At 38.3% G+C, this 24,705-nt stretch overlaps 1 protein-coding gene across 5 annotated transcripts in view; it reads right to left on the reverse strand.

Moving 5' to 3' along the window:
- The window catches only part of LOC115213779 (TBC1 domain family member 1), a 196,655-nt gene that overhangs the window by 50,535 nt on the left and 121,415 nt on the right, over positions 1 to 24,705 (reverse strand). For all 5 annotated transcript variants that reach the window (XM_029782619.2, XM_029782620.2, XM_029782621.2 and 2 more), the window contains exons 3-9: positions 24,573 to 24,665; positions 19,843 to 19,972; positions 17,286 to 17,377; positions 15,586 to 15,711; positions 13,597 to 13,695; positions 6,943 to 7,029; positions 5,079 to 5,350 (exon numbers count right to left, since the gene is read on the reverse strand). In XM_029782619.2, the coding sequence (XP_029638479.1) occupies positions 5,079 to 5,350; positions 6,943 to 7,029; positions 13,597 to 13,695; positions 15,586 to 15,711; positions 17,286 to 17,377; positions 19,843 to 19,972; positions 24,573 to 24,665 (899 nt within the window). The remainder of the gene's footprint in view (positions 1 to 5,078; positions 5,351 to 6,942; positions 7,030 to 13,596; positions 13,696 to 15,585; positions 15,712 to 17,285; positions 17,378 to 19,842; positions 19,973 to 24,572; positions 24,666 to 24,705) is intronic.

Below are 24,705 nucleotides of genomic sequence, written 5' to 3' on the forward strand. Positions count from 1 at the left end.
TGTCAAGGAGCCCAATGCTAACATTTGCATACAAGGGTTGTGTATGTAGGGACTCAATGGGCATTGCTTTTTCTGGGCAGGGGAAGGTATAATGCTATTTATAGAACCCTGTATATATAGGCAGTGTATTCTACTGGAAATACGGTAATGAAAGGGTTAAACCTATAGCTGATTGGTTAACTGAGATAGTTGTTTTTTGGGGGATGCACCAATTTGTTTACTGGTTTCATTGGATTGTGGCCATACTGGGGCACTGCACTGAGGGAGTTTAGTTGAACAAATTGATTCTAGCACTCATTTTTTAAATATGGCACCCATTTTCTCAGTCTCTTTTGCTGAACTGTTAGGTTACATTGATGTAAACAAACCAACACACACACACACACACAAGGATTCCACAAATTTTTGGTCAAACAAATTAACTTCCAAGGCATTGGTCATCCTAGAGCTATAGTAGAAGACACTTGCCCTAAGGTGCTGTGCAGTGGGACTGAACTTGAAACCCCATGGTTGTGAAGCAAGCCTCTTAACCACACAGCCATGCCTGTGCCTAGTTGTATTTCTGTGATAGCAACAGGGGGATATTGAGAATTTCAGGTAGTTACAATACAATTTAAGTGGATGAAATGTCCAAATGTCGGTTGCGAAACTTAAACCCTGCCAAATTAACTTATTAACAAGGTAACAAGTTAATGAGAAAGCTCCTTCCAAGGTCGATTGAATTGCTAGAAATAGAAGCCAAATTTCTCTCAAATCACATCCTACTGTCATTGATTTAAACAGACATAAGAATGGATGGAATATCAGTATTATTTTAGGGTCCAAGCTAGTTAGACAGTTCTCTGTGTGATTAGTTGAAATGCTAGAAATAGAAGCCAAATCTCTCTCAAAACACACTCTACCATTGTGGATACAGACAGACAAAACTAAGAATGGAAGAAGTAATCAATTTTTCAGACGAGGGACCAAAATCCTGTCCAAATTAACTAACTAGGAAGGTAATAAGCCAATGAGAGAGCTCTTCTTGCAAGGAACTTAAATGCTAGAAATAGCAATCAAATCTCTCTCAAATCACATCCTACCTGCATGGATCCAGACGGACAGACAGACAGACGGAAGACTGTAAAAATGGACAGTGTGTTGAAATGTCAGCTTATATGGACTGGCATCTTCCACCAAATCAACTAGCAGAGATAGTTATGAGGTAGGAATGTACCTATGTTAGTAGTCCCAGCTGGATGGCTGTACTAGCAACAACAAAGATACAAAGACGTCACTGGTGATGTCAATAATAATTCCAGACAGTCTCAAGTTGGTCTGAATGGGTTTACTTGTGTGAGCAGTTAGACAGAAAACAACAAGCATTCATTAAAGAGGCTGAGCATCACCAATACGCTCTCTCCCTGAATGTCCTTGACAACACAGTACATAACAGAAATTAAAGTCGTTGCCTAATAAGGAGATGACACGGCTCAAGGAAAGGTGGATGTGGGGGGAGAAGGGGGAGATACAGATAGATAAATAGTACATATATACATATATATATATATATATATATACATACATACATATACATACATATATATATACATACATATATATACATATACATACATATATATATATATATATATATACATATATATATATATATACATACATATATATATATATATACATACATATATATATATATATATACATACATACATATATATACATATATATATATATATATATATACATACATATACATACATACATATATATATATACATATACATACATACATATATATACATACATACATATATATACATACATACATATATATATATATATACATATATACATACATATATATACATACATACACATACATACATATATATATACCCATGCTAGCATGGAAAGCGGACGTTAAACGACGATGATGACGATGATATATATATATGTATATATACATGCATGCATACATACATACATACATACATACATACAAATATATATGATGTAATAATTTTAGTGGTGGGTAAATAGTTTGGTTTTAGCCATCAGCTATAATATTTCTCACTCTTCCTTGTTCTTTGAAATTGGAATGACCTCCATGCTATCATCACCAAGCCTAAAGCAATCCCTCTCCCAACCACCATCATCATCATCATCAGACTACTGACTGTTGCATAGCATTGCAACCATCGCCAAACATTAGTTCCAACATCAACCACATTCCTGCCACCAACTTCAACCACCTGCTTAAGCTCCCCCCATCTCCAACTTTGCTGTCATCACTATCATCAATACTGCTTGTACCACCACCACGTCACACTGTCTTCATTTTTGTAATAATTAGTGTTATCTTAAAGTTGTAGAAATATAAACAAATCCATGGTATAGTTATAGTGGAGGCGGGGACACTGGTAGTAATGGCGATGGTGATGTGGTGGTGTTTGATGACACTGGCGGTGGAGGCAGTGGGTTAAAAATACTGATAGTGGTTGTGGTAATGATAGTGATGGTAGTGGTGGTGGTGGTGATGACTGATGTAAACAGAGAGAGGGAAAGAAAGAGGAAAAACACAAGGGAAGAAAGAAAAGGAGAATAAGTAGGTAAGAAAAAATAAAAAGGAAGATATTTATGAAGGATTGTAGAGAGGAAAGAAAGCCAGAAGATTTTGAAATGCAAAACATAAGTGTAATACAATGTTCTTATAATAATAATAATAACGGAGATGTACATGCATAGCAAGTGACCTGATCTGAGATCGAGTGCTGGAACAAAAACAATTGCAGTGAACAGGTCATGGTCTCAAAGCAATGAAAATATTTTGACAAATTAAATTTAAATGTTGAAGTGAATCTAACGGTTTTTGTATGTTTCTTAAATGGCTTATAAACACCTTCCATGCTGCAATAATAATAATCCTTTCTACTAAAGGCACAAGGCCTGAAATTTTGGGGGGAGAGGACGAGTTGATTACGTTGACCCCAGTGTTTCACTGGTACTTAATTTATCGACCCCGAAAGGATGAAAGGCAAAGTTGAAGAGGAGTTACAACAAATATTCTACACATCAGGTTTGCTTATCAGTTGTTTGACCATAACCAATTGAACATGTCCCTTCGTGGCTGACGATATGTGCACCTCTGATCATGAACGGAAGTAGTGGTGGAGCATCATAGCCATGGGTTAAGAGAAATTTTTTGGGGTTTGACTAGTTTGCCTTGGGAAACATGGGTGTTTCATTCAACATCCTTAAACAAGCTTTATTCAGGGACCTTTTTGAGTGGGATAGGCTACTCAACTGAAAATTCCAACTGGGCCTCGCCTACAAGATCATGTGTTTTTTATCTTGATATGAGATCACCATGTCATGCACATATGGTTGTGATGCATCTGCCTAATGTACCTTATAATGATAGGTATTTTGGGCTTCGCATATTTGTACTCCAGTGTCACTTTGATGGTATGTACTGCTCTCCCACTCAATAATAATAATAATAAACCTTTCTACTATAGGCACAAGGCCTGAAATTTTTGTGGGAGGGGGCTAGTTGATTACATTGCCCCTAGTTCTTGACTTGATACTAATTTTATTGACCCCAAAAGAATGAAAGGCAGAGTGTATCTTGACAGAATTTGAACTCAGAACATAAAGACAGATGAAATGCCACTAAGCATTTTGCCCAGCATGCTAACAATTCTTCTAGTTTGCCAAATCTTTTTATTACAGGCACAGAGCCTGGAAGATTCGGGGGAGGAGGCTTGTCAATTACATCAGCTCTAGTATTTGAAAGACAAATACAGCCTGAGAGGAATTTGAAACTGGAATGTAAAGATACAGAAGAAATACCACTAAGCATTTTACCCGACACGCTAATGATTCTTTCAGCTTGATGCCTTTTTAGTAATAATAATAAAATAAAATTTCGGGGTTGGGGTGGTGGTAAGTCAATTACATTGACCCCAGTTCAGCTGGTACTTATTTTATCAACTCCCGATAGGATGAAAGGCAAAGGCAATCTTGTCAGAATTTGAACTCAGAACGTAAAGATCGGCGAAATTTCACTAAGCATTTTGCCTGGTGTGCTAATGATTTGGCCAGCTTGCCACCATAATAATAATCCTTTCTACTATAAGGATTATACTACTACCTTTCTCGAGAAAGAATATGTGGTGGTCTTAACAAAGTTTGTGTGCAGAAATGTACGGCAAAAACTCATTCACATGGTGCATAAATGTGTGCATGTGCACACATGCAAATTCTTAAGTAAGATTGGAAACAGAAATTGTCCAAACGAATGCATACAGTTCTTAAAAAGACCAATGCTTGAAAGATGGCACTGTTTTAGCAACAAAAACCCTTTGATATTGTTCATATAACTAGAAGCCATTCAAATAAATACGTATATAAACTTGAAAAGGAGAAATTGGTAATATCTTTAATGTATGGATTTATAAACTTCTTTTACATTGAGTTAAAAGATTCCTTAAGGCAGTGCTTTTCAAACTTTTTGCTGGAGCAGAACCCCAAGGAAACATTCCACTGGCTCGGGGAACCCCTGTGCAATAATTTAATTGTCTTATGCACACATATCTGCACAGGAAAATTAAAAATTACTGCTGATTTTAGCAGTTTTGTAACTTCTTGCGGAACTCTGGACTGTACTGGTGGAACCCTGGTTGAAAACCACTGCCTTAAGGGTTTGATTTGATTTAGCCAGGTTTTTACTCTGAATGTATGCTAGTGGCATGTATATTTTACAGAAGATTTCAAAATTAAAATGTAATATTTTTTATAAAATGGACAATTGATGTGAATGTGTATGTCTAAGCATTGCCACAGCTGATGTTTGACATCTCTGAACTATAATTTACAAATCTGGATAAGTTTCTATGCCTTGAGAAGACAAGAAATGTTGCTCTTTGAAGAAAAAAACCCTTTATCAGACTGAAGCATTTAAATCTTTCACTTTTCTATCTTTTTCTTTTCCGCAAAAAAAAAAAATCTTTGCTTGAAATTGCAATATTCACATCTCCACTCAATATAATATCATCTAAAAGAAGGAATATACTCACATGTGCTTCATTGGACTTGTGGCATTTTCTGCCTGCCGCCTGCTGTTGTCCTCTTTGTAGAGGGTGTAATTATTGTCCTTGTTAAGGTTCGCTGGAGGGAAATTCTGTTTTGTCACTCTAGCTGTTGACATTGGAATTGCTCCCACAGTTGAGCTGCGAGGCCGAATCCCAGCTTTTGGAGAGTCCGGCGGCGTTGGTAGCTGAAACTTGCGTTCCTTGGACATTGGAGAAGCAGACGGTGACAACTCAGGTGTTGTCGGAGCAGAAGAATCCTGAAATGGAAATAAAATCAACTGGTACAGAATTCTGTTTAGACTTCCATAATGTCAAAGCAGAATGGCTCTGAGGTTCAGATGTAAGGTTACAGATCTCATGGTTAGGAGTTCAAACTTTACTATAGTCATTATGTTTTGTTTCATTTTAAAAACATATAAATCTGCTTAATGCAGAATAATATAGAAGCTACACTCATTTCTTGTTGTCCCTATTAAGACCCAGGCCGGCCCTTGTTTAGTAGACTAATAATCAGAGCTATTTCAAACCACGATCATCACTCCAGTCTTCTTTTTAATTTGGCACAATGTTTACGAGGTTGAAGGTGTATGTAATGGAATCACAAGCTGTCAAAAATGTTTCCCTGCCATAATGGTATAATTCTATACTTGATTCAATCTATGAGGCTGAAATGTTGATACCATGGCTGATTTATTCCCATTGTTTGTAATTCATCCTGCATTATCTTGTAGCCATGAGATTTTGATTATATGATTTTCTTTTATTCTTTTACTCGTTTCAGTCATTTGCCTGCAGCCATGCTGGAGCACCACCTTAAAAGGATTTAATTGAAGAAATCGACCCCAGGATTTATTCTTTGTAAGTCTAGTACTTATTCTATTGGTCGTGTTTGCTAAACCATTAAGTTATGGGGATGTAAACACACCAACATCAGTTGTCAAGTGAAGATAAGGGCACAAACACAGACACACACATAGATATATACATATATATATATAACAGGCTTCTTTCAGTTTCTGTCAACCAAATCCACTCACAAGGCTTTGGTTGGCCTGAGGCTATAGTAGGTGCCATGCAGTGGGACTGAATCCAGAACCATATGGTTGAGAAGCAAGTTTCTTACCACACAGCCACAATATTGTAGAACAGGTGTAAGAAGCTGGATCTGGTTAGTTTGACCATAAAATAAATACTTTGGCTAGATATGGCTGGTTTAAATGCTAAGGGGTTAAAATACATATCTATGCTATACGCTGCTGCTCTCATAATTGTTTTAACTTCCACTAATCCATACTTGTGTGGGTTACATAGAATTTATTGAAGCAGATTTTCTACAGTTGGATGTAACTTCTGTCAACAACCCTCACAGGTTTCATATAAAGACAAACTGTCCATGAATGGAGTGCCTTTGATCACAGAATTCTTGGTCAGAGGTGACCTGTGGCTAAACAGCAAGAGGTGTAAGAAATAGTTTGCGGAAAGTGGGGGGGAATAGGGAGAATAGCAAGTTCAGACTGTTACACACAGCATCCAATACTGGGATCCCCTTTGTCTGAAACTTGGTCTGCACAGGTGCTGGGATTAGGTTTTGGGGAGGTGGCTGTGGTCACCAAAAATAGGGGTCCTGATGTGTGGCCAATTTGCCCCGGGTCCACTGTTGGGATTCCCTGCTGCGCTTGAGTGAGGTCTGCCTCGTAAGCGGCCTGCACACAGGAGTAGCCTATGTTGGAGAGCTGTTACACACAGCACCTAATGTTGGAAAGTGCAGACACTCAAGGACCAAGCAACGACAACATCAACAATAGGGCAGTAATAAAATAAATAAAAAAATTGCAACATTGCTACATACAACTGAATAAGCTGCCCAGCTACTCTCACTGTCCGTTGTTCCGCTTCGTTGACGAAAGGCTTCTCTTGCTTCATCCTTTTTACGACCCTGAAATGACAAGAAAATTAAAAATTCAACCACAACAACAACAATGATAACAACAACAAAGATGTCACAAAAAAAATGCTACTCCTGACATACCTAATATTCTTTTTCCTCGTTACAATTCTTTCATTATTCACCTTTCTGTTGTATTGTATTTTCCAGCATACAAGTCGGAATTTTTCAAACCAAAATTTGCAGCCCCAAAAATGGTAGACCAACTTATACATAAACACAACTTTGGAGGGCCAAATATTCCATGTGAGATGCAACAGAATTTGGAAAGATAGTGACAATGTTTGGCTGTTTACACGATATACTATGGTGACTTGTACGTCAGAAAATATGTCTTACTTTGTGTACTGTGTACTATGCATGTACTTCTAGTCTTCATTGCTGTTTTTCTTTACTTGTCCTATATAACTGCTTTCCGTCCCCTTTTTTAACCTTTACCAACAAGTTCTAACACATCTGGGCACTGTATACAATAAACTCATTATTGCATCTAAAACCTGAGTGTTTATCTTTAAATATTTTTTATTTCCGTGATTATTATTTTTTTCCTTTTTATTTGTTTCAGCTATTCAGACTATGACCATGCCTTGAAGAATATTTAGCTAACTGAATTGACTCAAGTACTTTTTTTTTTTTAAAGTTCCGGTACTTCTCCTATTGGTGGCTTTTGCTGAACCGCTAAGTCATGGTGATGTAAACACACCAACACCAGTTGTCAAGTGGTGATGGGCGACAAACACAGACACACACACAACAAGCTTCTTTCTGTTTCAGTCTACCAAATCCATGCACAAGACTTTGGTCGCCTCAAGGCTATAGCAGAAGGCACTTGCTCAAGGTACAACACCGTAGGACTGTACCCGGCACCATGTGGTTGGGTAGCAAGCATCTTACCATACAGTCACTGGACTAGAGGCTATGCTGGGGTACAGCCTACAAAAGTTTTACGGTGGATTATAGTGACCCCTAAACCCACAATACTTAATTCGTTGTTTATTATATCTTACAGTAGAAGAAAGGCAAGACAACTGCAGCAGAAATGAAGATAACTCCTTCCCCTCCTCCTCTGCTACTGCTGCCATCATTTCAATGTCCAGTTTCATTAGTCTTGCATGGATCTGATAAAATTTGGTGAGTCAGATTTTCTAAGGTCAGATGCTCTTTCTTAAATAGGGCAAATAATTGATGATCATGATGACAATGATAGTAATGACGATGATGGTATCTTAAAGAAAATAGGTGAAAGTATAATCAACTCCCATCTCTATCTTTTCAAAAAGAACAATTCACTTCTTCACTACTCATATATTTTTTGTCATGTCAACAACCACAAATTGCACAAGGCCATCAATATTTAGAATGGTGGAAGTACTTAGTGTCACAAATTTACCTGTAATACCCCAGTGATATTTAGTTTAAAAGCCCTCTACCTCACTCCTATAGGAATGAAAAGTAAAGTTAATCCTTAGTAAGGTTTGAACCCCAAAATATAGGGAGAGATAACAAAATACATGATATTAATGTCTGGTACTTCTGATTCTGTAAAGGGTTTCCCTTACATCAATAATCAGCAAGATGTTCGAAACCATCCTTAAGAAAAGTATGATGCTCCACCTCCTAAGCACAGCCTCGATCACTGATTCCCAACACGGCTTCGTGCCGAAGAGATCATGCTTGACCAACTTACTAGTAATGGAAGAATTGGTGACGCGCATCCTCAATGATAGTGATGCTGTTGACATCGTTTTATTGGACTTTGCCAAAGCTTTTGACTCGGTAAACCACCGCCTACTACTTGTCAAGCTTCAAGCATATAGTTTCCATCCGGATATTGTACGATGGGTTGGTGCCTTCCTCTCAGATCGCTCCTTCCAAGTTCAAGTTAATGGTTCGCGGTCCGACGTCTCCAGTGCGAGCAGTGGCGTGCCTCAAGGTTCAGTGCTTGGGCCCTTATTGTTCTTAGTCTTCATAAATGACTTGCCCGAAGACCTCACGCAACACACCCTTCTATTTGCCGACGATATCAAACTGGTCGCTCCTCGCGGTAGTATAGAGGATCTTCGTCGATGCCTCCACCAAATTTGGAAGTGGTCTAACGAGTGGGACCTGTGTCTGAACGTGTCAAAGTGCTGTCATCTGCCTGTCGGCTCTACTCCTACAACTCAACTTGATTTCGAGCCGGGTCGTCTGCTGCTGGAGAGGACCGATCAGGTAAAGGACCTGGGTATCTTGGTGGATTCCTCCTTCTCGCCTTCGGCCCAGTGCGTCCATGCTGCCAACAAAGCGCGCGGAATTCTGTTTTTGATTCGACGGTCATTCGGAGTGCTCACAGCAGCCATATTCCTGCCACTCTATGTCACGCTGGTGAGACCCATATTGGAGTATGGGATTCAAGCCTCTTCTCCTTATCTCCTCAAAGACATACAGCACCTCGAAAGAGTCCAGAGGCTGGCTACCCGCCTGGTTCATGGTCTCAAAAATTTGTCCTACGAAGAAAGGCTGAGGACGCTCGACCTTTATTCTCTTGAAAAACGCCGCCGCCGTGGTGATCTCATTCTCGCCCACAACATCATAAGCGGGAAGTGTAACCTCTCGAAAGAGCTGTTCTTCACTCCTGCTCCGGAGCGTCGGCTGCGGGGTCATTCCGAAAAGCTCTACCTGCGACGATTTCATCTCAATCGAAGGAGAGGGGCTTTCTCCGTCCGGGTTGCGGATCCGTGGAACAAGCTGCCAGATGAGATGGTGAAGATGCCGACGACCGCTTTGTTCAAAGCCTCCCTGGACCTCAAGTGGCCTGAACTCTTTACATGAACACCACCCTGTACTTAACTCCATGTCCCCCTACATGGCCTTGCTATTTGCTTTTGAGCCAAATTAACTAACTAACTACTCTCTTTCAGAAAATAAGTGACATACACATTGGGTAAAAGGTGGTCAATTAAGAGAATCATTAGAATGTTAGACATATACTTTATGGTAACTGTTTCAATTTTTTATGTTGTGAGTTCAAATCCTACTAAGGTCAAATTCAAGGTCGATAATAAAGCACCAGTCAAGTACTGAGGTCAATTCTCTCACTATCACTTTTTCTCTCCCTAGACCAGGTTATAAGACATCATTCAAAAATAAAAGCGAGTCAATTTCATTCTAGCAGGATAAAAGGTGAGTCAGTTTCATTCTAGCAGGATGGAAATAACCATCCAGAGAACTCTGAGGTAGTAGGCATGGACAGATCAATGTAATGATGTATCACATCATCATCATCGTCGTTTTAAGTCCGCTTTCCATGCTAGCATGGGTTGGACGGTTTGAACGAGGACTGGTGAGCCAGAGGCTGCACCAGGCTCAATCTGATCTGGCAAAGTTTCTACAGCTGGATGCCCTTCCTAATGCCACCGGTACGAGGGCCAGTCAGGTGGTTCTGGCAATGACCACGCTCAAATATTGTTTTTCACATGTCACCAGCAATTGCGCTGGTAAAGCAATGCTGGCAACAATCATGCTTGAATGGTGCTTTACATGTGTCACTAGCACAAGAGCCAATCTGTGGCCCTGGCAACGATCACACTTGGATGTACTTTTAACGTACCACTGGCATGAGTGCCAATCAGGCGGTAAAGCAGTACTAAAAATCTTGTCAGACTGTTTTAAATAAGTGGATAGGAGAAAAACACAAACCAATGTCAATTGCTTGAATAGTTTTCATCACAGATGTGTTCTATCTGGGACAGGGACCACAAAAGGTTAAACAAGGACAATAATTTCTCACAAAAGCATAGTGGTTGTGGTGGTATGGTAGCAAAACAGATTTGAACCAAGAAAGCACTATGTTAAATTCACCCATCCATCTCCTTTGCCTATAATTCCTGGGAGGATTGTGGGGAAAGAGTCCCCAGGTAACCCCTCTGTAGGGTTCTCTCAAGAGCCACCAACATTACACTCTCTTGCTGAATTTCCAAAGTGTGGCCAATTGAGTATATGGATATTATCCAACCATCTTGTTCTTGCTTTAGGTCTCCTGTCAGTTGGTTTAGCTTAAAGAATTTGTTTTGTGAATTTTTTCCCTGCAAAATTTCAATCACATGTCCATAGTGCCAGAGCTGGGATCTTTCAAAGCTGAGAAATAGTGGAGTGAGCTACAGAAATTCTCTGATCTCTGACCTACACACATTGTTGAGTAATGTTACTCCATAGCTCCTTTGGAGAAACCCCATTTCAGCCATTTATATTCTTTTGGTCATTCTTCAACATTCCTGTCCATAAGCAAGGACAGGATTAAAAACTGAATTGATGATAGCCAATTTGGCTTTTAACCAAATTCTTTTCTCCCAAAGAACAAATACTGAAGCTGGTACATTACTGTGCCAGCACCTGCTATTTTCTGTTAGGCACAGAGGTTTTTTTTCTTGATGACATGTGGGATTTGGATTCAGACACCACAAGGCATTCCGTTTGATACTCTGACAATTTCATCAACCTACCAGAATAGATTAGAACATTTTTATGGCAGAGTTTCAGAATAGTTGTCATAAAGCAAATGAAATTTCTTATTTTTTCGGTTTTCAGTACTGTTCATAATCTTAAAAAGAAAAAAATTTCAAAATTCCATGTTTACCAAATTTCTGAACCCCCATCCCTTCATCATGCCTTCAGAATAGCTGTCATGATTAAAATGAATTCTTTTTGTTATTTCTTTTTGTCATTTTAAACCCATGTAACCTGCATTAAAAAAATTTTTTTTTCAAAAATTCATGTTCTTCAAACTTCATGTCCCTCAACCCTTTCATTGTTACTTTGGAGTAGCTGTCACGATCAAACTAAAATTTTTTTGACAATTTTTTCGTCATTTCCTAACATCTCACACTCTAGTACATACATAACTTGCATTTAAAAAATGTCTATTTTTCAGAACCCATGTTTTTCAAATTTTTTTTTACCCCCATCCTTTATCATGCCTTTGGAATAGCTGCCACGTTCAAAACGAAAGTTTGCTGGGTAGTGTGGGGAGATTTATTTGTCATATTATATATACAATTCATTTAACTTTCATATTGTATAGAAAAATGTTTTAACAGAATGGCAAAAGTGAAAGAGAAAAAAAAAAACAGTAGGAAACAGACCATAAAGTAGATGAAAAACAGGCAGAAAATTTTAAAAAAACGTCAGATTTTGGAAAAAAAAAATTTTTTTTCCCCTATGAATCATTTAAAAATGTTGGGTATAATACAATAATAAAAAAACTGAGGTGGTAGGGTAACACGAAATATTCCATTTTATTCGTGACAGCTGTTCTGAAAGTCCACCATTTAAAAAAAAAAAAAAATTTCATTTCGAAAAGATAAAAAGCTAAGTTGACCTTAGTGTTATCTGAACTCAGAGAACAGGGAGTTGAAACAAATACAGTGAAGCATATCATCAGAATTTAGGGAGCAGGGAGTGGGGAAAATCGATTAAATTGATACAGGTACTTTTCTGCTAACAATTTTCTTAACTTTGTTGAGACTGACACTCAGTAAAAAGGGAGATAACTAAAAACTGCAAGAAGGGGACCCCTACATGGTCAGGAGGGCTGCAAGAAATAACAGCCACATCTACCTCAAATCACACGTTAGGTTTGTTCTTGGTTTCTTGAAAGTAAAATCATGTGATGGTCATGGTTAGAATGATCTTGATTATACGTCTGTAAGATAAGGGTTGACCTGGGGGCTAACCAACCTTCAACAAAATTAACAACAATAAAAGCTACTAGTCAATGAGGAAATCTCTACATGCTTGCTTAATCTAGCAGAGATAGTAGCCAAATCTCCCTCAATTCTCATGTTTTATAAGCAGAAGAACACTTGATAATAATAATAATAATAATAATAATAATAATAATATTCTGCTCAATACCACAGATTTGCTTGTCAGTTGTTTGACCTTAACCAGTTGAGCATGTCCCTTAGTGGCTGACGATATGTGCATCTCTGATCACGAGTAGAAGTAGTGGGGGAGCATCATAGCCATGTGTTGAGAAGGATTCTTTGGGGTTTGAATAATTCACCTCTGGAAACATGGGTGTTTCGTTCAACGTCCTTAAACAACCCTTATTCAGGGACCTTTTGAGCGGGATGGGTTACTCGATCTGAAGAAAATTCTAACTGGGCTCCACCTGCAAGGTCATGTGCTGTTTATCTTGATATGAGATCACCATGTCGTGCACATATGGTTGTGATGCATGTGCCTGGTGTACCCTTATCAGACGGGTAGTCATGATGGGTATACTGGGCTTCATATATTTTACCCCAGTGTCACTTTGATGGCATGCTCTGCTCGCTCACTCAATAATAATAATAATAATAATCATAATAATAATAATGTAGTCCTTCATATACAGAAAGACATGATGGCCATGGCAGGAACTCCTTTGATTACAATCAAAGGTGTTAGTATTGTTGCTATTTAGCCCCAGGTCATGATGGTCATAGACAGAACTAATTTGTTAGGTTTGCTCAATGAAAGCCCAGCTGGAGTTAAACAACATCAGCAATAACAACAACAAATGGGAATTATACTTACACGGATTAAGCTTTCAAATGAATTTGTCAGGCTTTTCTTTGCTTTGTTCCTGAAACTATCTAGTTTGGAAGTCTTAGTCCGTCGATCCATTATGTTGAACTAGAGGAAAAAAAAAGACAAAGTGAATGATGTGTTAAAGAGAGAAGTAGGGAGAGAAAGATGGGGTAGAGGGAAAGAGAGAAGTAGGGAGAAAGAAGGAATTCAACTGACCATGAATTACTGTAACAGAAATATATTTTACTCACACTATAATCAGTAAATACAGGCATAGCTGAGTGGGTAAGAAGTTTGCTTCTCAACCACAAGACTTTGGGTTCACTCCCAGTGTGTGGTACTTTAGGTAAGTGTCTTCAATAGTCAGCAACTGACCAAAGCCTTGTGATTGAATTTCATAGACAAAAGCTGAAAGAAACTTGTGGTGTGTGTGTGTATCATCATCATCGTTTAACGTCTGTTTTCCATGCTGGTATGGGTCAGACGCTTTGACTGAGAGCTGGAAAGCTAGTAGCTGCACCAGGTCCCAACCCTCACTTTACTGACAGCTCTTACCAACCACCTCATCTATCTCCAGTTTCCACATTGACCATCAGATAAGGGATTGGGGGACCCTGCCAAAGGCTTTTTCCAAGTCAACAAAAGCCAAGTACAGAGCTTTATCTTTGGCTAGATATTTCTCCTGCAGCTGTCTTACCAGAAATATAGCATCAGTGGTGCTTCTGCCTGGCACAAAACCAAACTGCATCTCATCTAGGCTGACTCTCCCTAATTAGTTACCCTCTCTGTAACTTTCATCACCTGATCCAACAATTTGATACCTCTGTAGTTATTTCTATATAAAGCAACACTTTTATGTAGGGTGTCACTATTTGAGAACAAAACTTAAGAACCATTAAGTGGTCTAAACTTTAACTGAATATCCTCTCCTTTTTCAGTCCTAACACAGAAGCTTTGGATCTAATGCAGACAATAAAAAGAAATGCCATTCTCATTGCCTTAGCCAGTAACTACAGTGATTTGGGGATTACAGCCTTCTTAAATGGTACCAGGTCCTTTGTGTTTAAGAGAAGAAAGCTCCTGGCTTTGGAGGGAATGTTTTCAATCACCAAAAGAAAAATATATTTTTGACAGCAACAAAAGTTAAGCCTAGGTCATCATCAATGAAAATCCCAGCAAGTCAAAGAAGGTCATTGCCAAACAACTCCATATGAGTCAATGATTAGATATGTAGTGCATAAAGACATCAGGTAAAAATCTTATTTCATGAGAAGAGGACAGTTTATGCCTGGTAAGACTTAGATATGGCTGAAGTGCTTACTAAACAAACTGAAGCACCCCAAGGAGCCCAACATGCTCTGGTTCTTCTCAGATGAGAACTTTGTCCAAGATTAAAAAGTGAATAGGGGGAATGATATATGGCACTGCACCAGCATCACTGAAGTCTCCACTTCTACTCTACGGAAGTCACAAACTATCAGCAGTGTTGTATTCATCACTCTTCCACTTAACAAATCATCAGCTGGCTTTCTATCTTTGGAGACATGTGAAATAAGAGACTCCTTCACTGAAGAACAGGTGGGAGGTAACTGGGCTTCTATCTACCCAATTCCATTCACACTGTGGGTACCGTTCAAGAATTTGGACCCGGAGATCTCCATTTCCAGTGACTTTGAGGGCCACCTCCCAGTGGTGTTGGGTGTCAATGAAGAGCCCTTGACTACAACAAGACGACCAAAGTTTTTTGTTTTTTTTCCACGGTCTGGGGTCTCTCGCCCCTAAGCCCTAGACCATCACCTAATCACCCTTACCCATCTTGTTGCTTAACAACAACAACACACTGTGGGTTGACTCAAAATTATCATGGAAGATAATTATGCACCTGAATTTGAAACAACATTATTATGTAGTAAGCTTCTTAAACTACAAGCCTGTGCTCTTAAACTGTAGCCACACAATAACAGTGAGAGGACAAGAGAGAAAATATATATCTACCTCTAGTTTGCCTGCAGTTTTTCCTGTAGAAATATGATTGTGCTCTTTCTGTTTCTGCTCACACAAGTACCTCAAAGACATCATCATAACTTCCAAAAGTTCTTCACTTGTCTGTGGGTTTTCTTGCTGTAAATTCAGAAAATGTTTAAATTAAGATCATAAATAACTTTAATATAAAATGAAAACAAAAAAGATACTTTTGTGGATTAGATAAAGAGGGAAAGAAACAAAATTTAAAAATAAAACAACAAAATCATACATTAATGTACATATAAACAGTTATATACATACACACAAAGAAACTCAAACATACACACAAAACACAGGAGCCTCTACTAAACCAATGTGGAAACCTCTATGTTATTGCTTGACCTGCTAGAGATAGCATCCAACTCCATTACTCAAATCACACCCTATCGCCTTAAAAAACAGGATGGTCATGACTGGAATGTCTTTGATCATAAGTCTTCTTGATAAAAGATGATCTGGTGTTAGACAACAACAAGGATACACTTACATGTAAGGGGAAAAAATGTTAAAAACACACCTTTAATAAAGACTAATAAATTATACCATCTGTAAACCAGTGGAGATGTGATCAATGGAGTTCCAACCATAACAATCCCTTTATTTCAGACAGTCTATCGAGAACAACCCAGCACTGAGCAACAATAGTAAGAATGGATGGAATGTGTCATCTGTAAGCTTCCTCTTTGGTCATGTATTCGTTCAATATAATGTTTTCGGCCCTCGTGAGAAACCTAGCATATGTGCTAGCAAAGCAATCTCAAAAGTTCCTTCACAGTCCAGATTTCAGATTTATAGAAATGAATGCTTCCTATACATTTACCGAAGAAGGATAGCCTTGTTGACTTTAAAATACTTGATTGCCAGATGTTTTAAAGTTTGTTACTGGCACTTCAGGCTTGTCATTTGCATGTGAGGAATTTTTTCTTACTGTCAGCAACACAGGAACCAAAATACTCGAAGTCCCTGACATCATTAAGTTGAGTGCCATTGTTATAACAAATTGGCAGGTGGCTTTTGTCCTCTTTGATAGGTTTTGTTGGCTACTGTTATTCTGCTGAACAACAGGTCATATCTGATATTATATTTTGGTGACTTCTGCACCCTAATAGAGGACAATGATTCCTTAACTACACTGACGTCATTGGTAGAGACACAACATGAAACTGAGGACTTACTAAAGCTAAGAGAGGGCAGAGATCCTTGGTGCGGTATAGTGAATCACATTGCAGTTGCAGCTGCTTGGAGAAGATAAATCTAGAATTATATTATACAATGTAACTGCCTTTCCTTATAAAGATGATAATGTGTGATTTGAGGTTGACTAAGCTACTGTTTCTAACACGTCAAACAACCACATAGAAGCACTTTCATTGGCTCATTGCTAATACTGTATCTGATGGCATAAAAGACACAGGGGTGTATTAGATGCACCCTAATGTCAGAAGCTTGTATTCAGGAAAATATTTTAGTGCATTAAAACAGGAAATACTTAAAGCAACTTCACATATAGGATTCAGAATGATTTTACGAGACATTTTTTGAGTGCAAAAGTGTATCTTACATGCCATCAAATACAATAGATGTTATGGTGGGGTTTGCAACAAAAGAAAAGAGGGAATATAGTTTCTTCACAGATTACAACAAAAGCAATAATTTGTATAGTATTATACCTTCCATCTGTTGTGCATCTCAGCTGCATCTTTTTCTGGCAACTGTTGAACTCTCCTCTTGAGCAGCTCAATACCACACACTGTACTCAGTACTGCAAGTACATGAAAACAGAAAATTATACAATCTTGATTTTTAGATTAGGTTTACTATATTGTTGCATGCTGTTAAGAGGCAACTGAGTGATTAACAGTCAAGAGGAACATAAGGCTACATCAAAATAAACATCTCCAACCAGCATAGAAAAATGGGTGTTAAAATAATGATGATCATATGCACACACACACTGTTGTCATCATCATTTTGACATATGCCAGATGGAATCTGTTGCGGCAGATTTTCCATGGATGGATGCCCTTTCGTTTGCCAAACCATACCTGTTTCAAGCAAGGTAATATTTTTCCTTGATCAGAAATGTTTTTTTATAGAAGACTGACAAGGGTACATCTGTACCCCACCCATGTGTATGTATGTGTATTTATATCTATCTATTATATATCATCATTATCATCATCATCATCATCATCATTTAACATCCAGTTTCCATGCTGGCATGGGCTGAATGGTTGATAGGAACTGGTGAGGCCAGGGGCCACACCAGGTTCCATAGTATGTTTTGGCTTCATTTCTATGGCTGGAGACCCTTCCTAATGCCAACCACTCCACAGAGTGTACTGGGTGCTTTTAATGAGTCACAATGGGTTTCTTTCTGTTTCTATCAACCAAATCTACAAACAAGGCCTTGGCCAGCTCTGGGGCAAGGCATGGCTGTGTGGTTAGGGAGTTGGCTTTCCAACTATATGCTTTTGGGATCAGTTCCACTGTGAAGCTTGGGCCAACCAATAGCTTGTGAGTGAATTTAGCCGATAAAATCTAAAAGAAGCCCATATGTGAATGCACAAGTGTGTATATGTATGTATGTATATATGGCTGGATTTGTTTACATATCCATTTCATGCTAGCATAGAGAAATGAACATAAAATTAATGTGCATGTGTGTGTGTGTGTGTCATTCAACTACAGTAGTAGTTGAATAATATTCTTAAGGCCGCATTTTACTCATGCGCAGCATCTTTCATAGCTTGTCGCTAATGCAGTTCTTAACTAAATTGAAAACTCTTAACATTTTTGAAGTGGACTGGTCCCTAGCTACATTTTGGCATTAAAAAAATTGAGATTTGATCCAGTAGAAAAAAGTTTACATCAAAACACCACCAAACAAGTTTAAATCTAAATAACTTTTTTATTTTAAAAGCAAAATGTATTTGTCTTGGCTTCAATGATAGAAGAAAGCGTCAAGAATTTCATAGTTTTGATCCAACACAACAAAGATTTGTGCCAAAAAAGTTGTGAGGTAAAATATCATGAAAAAAATATAAATATTGGATTTAAGTATAATTAACTTTTTTATTTTAAAAACAAACTATATTTTAATTAAGATTAAATGATAGAGCTCAATTTGAGGAATTTCATGGTATCAGTCTCATGCAATGAAGTTTTAAAAGAAAATAGTTATGGGTGTTTGTTTTTCAAATTTCAGGATGATAATATAGTTCTATACCTTTTTATGAACATAGCTCTAGGGGATTTTTGATATATGTTATCGGCATCATTGAGGTAAGGAAAAAATTATCAACAACACTGCTAATTGACACATTATTAATTAGCATAATATCATAGCCTGGAAAAAAACATGGATTACATGGAAAAATGCGAGCAAGAGAAATAATATTCTTAAGATTATAAATCTGGAAAAGTACAGGACAAGTTATTACATCTGGTAAAGTACAGAACAAGAAAATGTTTACTTAAAATATTGCAACTAAGGATAAAATATTTTAACTGAGTTATTTTAAATTTTTAATAGAAGTAACAAGCAATAACAAATACAAGTAACAACTTGTAATAAAATTTCTAGTTTTAATAAAAGTTAATATTTTCTAAATATGAATATTTTATTTGAAATTTTATCCTTAGCTGCAATATTTTAAGTAAAAATTTTCTTGTTCTGTACTTTTCCAGGTGTAATAACTTGTCCTGTACTTTTCCAGATTCATAATCTTAAGAATATCATTTCTCTTGCTCACATTTTTTTCCATGTAATGGATGTATGTAGAATTGTGTTGGTGTATTAACTAATAATACAATAGCAACAAGTCTGGATAACATGAAATATATTCAAAAGGTATGTCATATATTCTAGTAGTCACTACAATTAATTTTTATCTAATTAGTGACCACACAATACAATAAATGCAACCAAATCTCTAAAGGGACAGTAAAAGGGGGTTTGACTTGAACTGATTTTAATCCCAATTTGGGTCTTCCTCAGAAGCCATATGTCTTACAATAGTCAGAGACAGTAAGTCACATGTTCAGTCATGCATTTATATACGACAACAAATGGTCTTGGCCACAGTTTTTTTGGAAAATGGTCCAAAATTCTGATAGCGAACAACAGAAATATTCACTGTTTGTTTTACTGTTTTTTTTTTAAAGAACAAATGCCCCTACGCCCCTCAAAAAAATAATGAAGAATGTTTGAGAGTTCTTGTTTACCATTTATTTCTTGACATAATTTTTGTAATTGGTGTAGTGGACACATTGTACAGATTTGGTTCAACTGGAGCTTGTTCTGTTCGTAGGCAGACTTGAATGCCGATTTCACAGACATAAGAATTTCTTCAACCTGTTAAAAACAAGAAAAATACATCAGTCTTGCAGTTATTTTTTACACCTTCGGTCATGATGGTTGTTTTTAATGATGATGATATTGATGACTAATGATTATGATTCATGGCTGGCGATGACTGATGATTGATGACTGGTGATGTTTAATCTCAGGTAAGTATTGATTCTGTTGATCAAAGGTATTCCAACTGTGATCATTACTAAGAAATATTACTGGTACATGGTATATTGGCAAAAAACTGCTGGTACACCACATCAGTTAGTTTGAGAAGCACTGCTCTAGACTACATTATCTATTTAAAAAAAATTTTTTTGTAGAGTGGCTGTGTGGTAAGTAGCTTGCTGACCAACCACATGGTTCCGGGTTCAGTCCCACTGTGTGGCACCTTGGGCAAGTGTCTTCTACTATAGCCTCAGGCCAACCAAAGCCTTTTGAGTGGATTTGGTAGATGGAAACTGAAGAAGCCCATCGTATATATGTATATTTGTATATATATATGTGTGTGTGTGTGTGTGTGTGTGTGTTTGTGTGTCTGTGTTTGTCCCCCACCAAATCGCTTGACAACCCATGTTGGTGTGTTTACGTCCCCGTAACTTAGTAGTTCAGCAAAAAGAGACCGATAGGATAAGTACTAGGCTTACAAAGAATAAGTCCTGGGGTCGATATGCTTGACTAAAGGTGGTGCTCCAGCATGGCCACAGTCAAATGACTGATACAAGTAAAGAGAGTGTGATGCAGGTTGAATGAGTGCAAAGAGAGAGACATCTCTCACTGGCTTCAGTATTTGGCATATTGTGGATATATATGATAGGCACATGTGTGTGTGTGTAGGGAGGGTATGATGTTATGTGCATGAAGTGCATATGTGTGTGGATGATGAGTGTATGCGTGCATGGTGCGTGTGTGTGTGTATGGGTGTGTGTACATGTACATGGTGTGGATGTGAGTATATGTATGCATTGTATATAAATGTGTATGGTGCATGTGTGGAGGCGCTATGGCTCAGTGGTTAAAGCAGTAGATTCGTGGTCATAGGATCATGGTTTCAATTCCCAGACTGGGCGTTGTGTTTATTGAGCAAAAACACCCAAGGCTCCACAAGGCTCCAGCAGGGGCTGGTGGCGAGCCCTGCTGTACTCTTTCACCACAACTTTCTCTCATTCTTTCTTCCTGTTTCTGTAGTACCTATATTTCTGTATTTCAAAGGGCCAGCCTTGTCCCACTCTGTGTCACGCTGAATCTCCCTGAGAACTATGTTAAGGGTACACGTGTCTGTGGAGTGCTCAGCCACTTACATGTTAATTTCACGAGCAGGCAGTTCCGCTGATTGGATCAACTGGAACCCTCGTTGTTGTAACTGATGGAGTGCCACTACTACTATGGCACATGTGTAAAGTGTGCATGATATATGTATGCATATGAGTGCATGGTGTGTATAAATGTGTGTGTCAATGTGCATATAGTGTGGATGTGTGTATGATGAATGTGTGTGCATGGTGTGTGTGTATCTGTATGTGTACATGGTGTGAGTGTGTGCATGGTCTGTGAATATGTGCATGGTGCATGTATAATATGCACATGTGTGTGTGTGTGTGTGTGTGTGTGTGGTGAGTATATATGCGAGTAAAGAGATCAGGAACAGTATGCAGTAATTTAACACTTACAAGATTTTTCTTTCGGTTACAAGAAGTCATTAAAATTGTTTAACCTCAGGTCAGATATGATCAAGCAAACTTTTGATCATAGCTGTTTTTTTACTACTAGTTCTAGCATACCGAGGAGCCACATAGAGGTTACTTCCACATACATCATATGTATACATGTAGATGCATATATACACGTGTACATACATAGATGAACACACACATGTATAGGAGCACTCCTTCGGTTACAACGACGAGGGTCCCAGCTGATATGATCAACGGAACAGCCTGCTCATGAAATTAACGTGCAAGTGACTGAGCAATCCACAGGCACGAGTATCCCTAACGAAGTTCTCAGGGAGATTCAGCATGACACAAAGTTTGACAAGGCTGACCTTTTGAAATACAGGTACAACTCATTTTTGCTAGCTGAGTGGACTGGAGCAACGTGAAATAAAGTGTCTTGCTCAAGGACACAATGCGTTGCCAGGAATCGAACTCACGTGAGCTGAATGCCCTAACCACTAAGCCATGCGCCTTCACAACACACAAACGTACACACGTTAATAAGTATTCATGCTGAAGCATAAGCTCAAATAGTTAGTTTATATTGTGTGCATACACATGTGCAAGCATGCGCACATGATAGAAGAATAGGAGACCCCGTTTGGTCATGAATGACCATGGGACTGCACCTAGAAAGTTACCCTCCGAGGCACAAGTCCAGGCAAGGTTGTTTATGGAAAGCCAGCAGTCGCCCAGGCATACCAGCCTTTCCTCTCCACACCACTGGTGTTATCCAAGGGAAAGGCAAAGGGGCCAATACAGCTTGGCACCAGTGACATCGTGACTCATTTCTACAGCTGAGTGAACTGGAGCGACGTGAAATAAAGTGTCTTGCTCAAGAACACAACACACAGCCCAGTCCGGGAATTGAACTCACAACCTCATGATCGTAAGCTTTATGCACTAACCACTGAGCCATGCACCTTCACACACATTAATATATGCATGTGTGTGTATGTGTGCAGATATCTGTGCATGTATGTACATGTTTGAACATCTACACTAATATATGTGTATATATTCTTCAGTCTATGTATATGCATGAAAATGCTTTCAGTACACATGCATGTATACTTCACTATACAAACATGTATGTATGAATACCCTTCCTTTAACATGTGTGTGTGTGTGTGCATATATGCCATTCAATATTTATGTGCATATCCATGTTTGTACACACATCCTTCAGTATAGGAGTATGCATACCTACACCCACTTCAATAGAGCTGCATAAATATGTAAGAATATCGTGAATATGTGTGCGTGTGTATGTGTGTGTGTGTGTGTGTGTGTAAGACATTAAAAAGGAAACCAAACAGGAATTTGTTCATATTTTCCTTCAGTTTATTTCCCTGCATTCCTTGGAAAGAAGTCAAATGCAGCAAATGAGGTCAGGTAATATGAGAATCTAGAAGAGCTACATTTGATTGCCTAAGGGTCAGTCAATACACTATCAGTGAATCCTAAATCTTTCAAAAATAGCAGACTCCATTCTCAATGAATTACTGAATAAAATATGAAAAACAAAAGAGAGAAAAATCTACAGAAACAGCCTCATATTTTATTGATGCAATACACATTTGTCAACTAAATATGCCGCAAAATTGGTTTAAAAATAATCTTCTTCCTCAATGGCTAATATTGTCTCTAATTCTTTCTTTGAATTCGTAGTTCCAGTGCTTATGACCACAGACCATGTAGCTTTTGTAAAAGGGGGTCTTAAATAAGATTATAATAATCCCCAGATGACAGTGGCTGTGTGGTAAGTAGCTTGCTTACCAACCACATGGTTCTGGGTTCAGTCCCACTGCGTGGCACCTTGGGCAAGTGTCTTCTACTATAGCGTAAGGCTGACCAAAGCCTTGTGAGTGGATTTGGTAGACGAAAACTGAAAGAAGCCCATCGTATATATGTATATGTACATGTATATATGTGTGTGTGTGTGTGTGTATGTGTTTGTCTCCGCAACATCACTTGACAACCGATGCTGGTGTGTTTACGTCCCCATGACTTAGCAGTTCGACAAAAGAGACCGATAGAATAAGTACTAGGCTTACAAAGAATAAGTCCTGGGGTCGATTTGCTCGACTAAAGGCGGTGCTCCAGCATGGCCGCAGTCAAATGACTGAAACAAGTATAAGAGTAAGCGCATGGTGACAAGGTCTGAAATTTTGGAGTCGTGGGGACTAGTTGATTACATTAACCTCAGTGCTTGACCGGTACTTATTTCAGTAACCCTGAAAGGATGAAAGGCAAAGTTAACCTTGGTGGAATTTGAACTCAGAATGTATAAAGCAAGAAGAAATGCTTCTAACAATTTTGTCTTTCATGCTAATGATTCTGCCAGCGTGCCAGCTTAGGAAGAATTATGCATAGCACCATCATCATCATCACCATTATCTTAATGTCTACTTTTTCCATGTTTGCATGGGTCAGACAAAATTTGACGAGGCAGGCTTTCTGTGGCCAGATGACATTTTTCTCATAAACCCATATCTGTTTCCAGGCAAGCTAATATTTCCTCATAGCTACTCATGTATTTTACAGAAGAATACAAACAATTAGATCATGATATTTTGACAAGAGCAACACATGCTCACATACATATACATCTGTCAAGCTACTTTTTCAGTTTTCATTGGCCATATTCACTCACAAGGCTTGGAACTAAAACAGAAGACATTTGTCTAAAGTGTTGTACAGCTACACCTGCACCTAAAAATAACTTGCAGATCTGCTATTGGGAGCTGCAGCCCCAACAAGAAGATCTTCCTGTTGGCAAAATAGCAACCCATCAAATCACAAAGAAACATTAAATATCCAAAAGGAAAAATATAAAGAAATATAAAAAAAAAAAAAGATGAGAGAAAGCAAAGTTTACTACTTACAACACTATCTGAGTGGCATTTCAGGAGATGACACATCAAACCATTTCCTGGCTCTCGTGCAGTAAAACCAAAAATTTCTTGATTTTTGCAGCCCTGTACAAAAGAAAAAAAATTTTAAAATAGAGAATTTTCA

The sequence above is a fragment of the Octopus sinensis genome, linkage group LG7 (assembly GCF_006345805.1).
Source record: "Octopus sinensis linkage group LG7, ASM634580v1, whole genome shotgun sequence".
Lineage (NCBI taxonomy): Eukaryota > Metazoa > Mollusca > Cephalopoda > Octopoda > Octopodidae > Octopus > Octopus sinensis.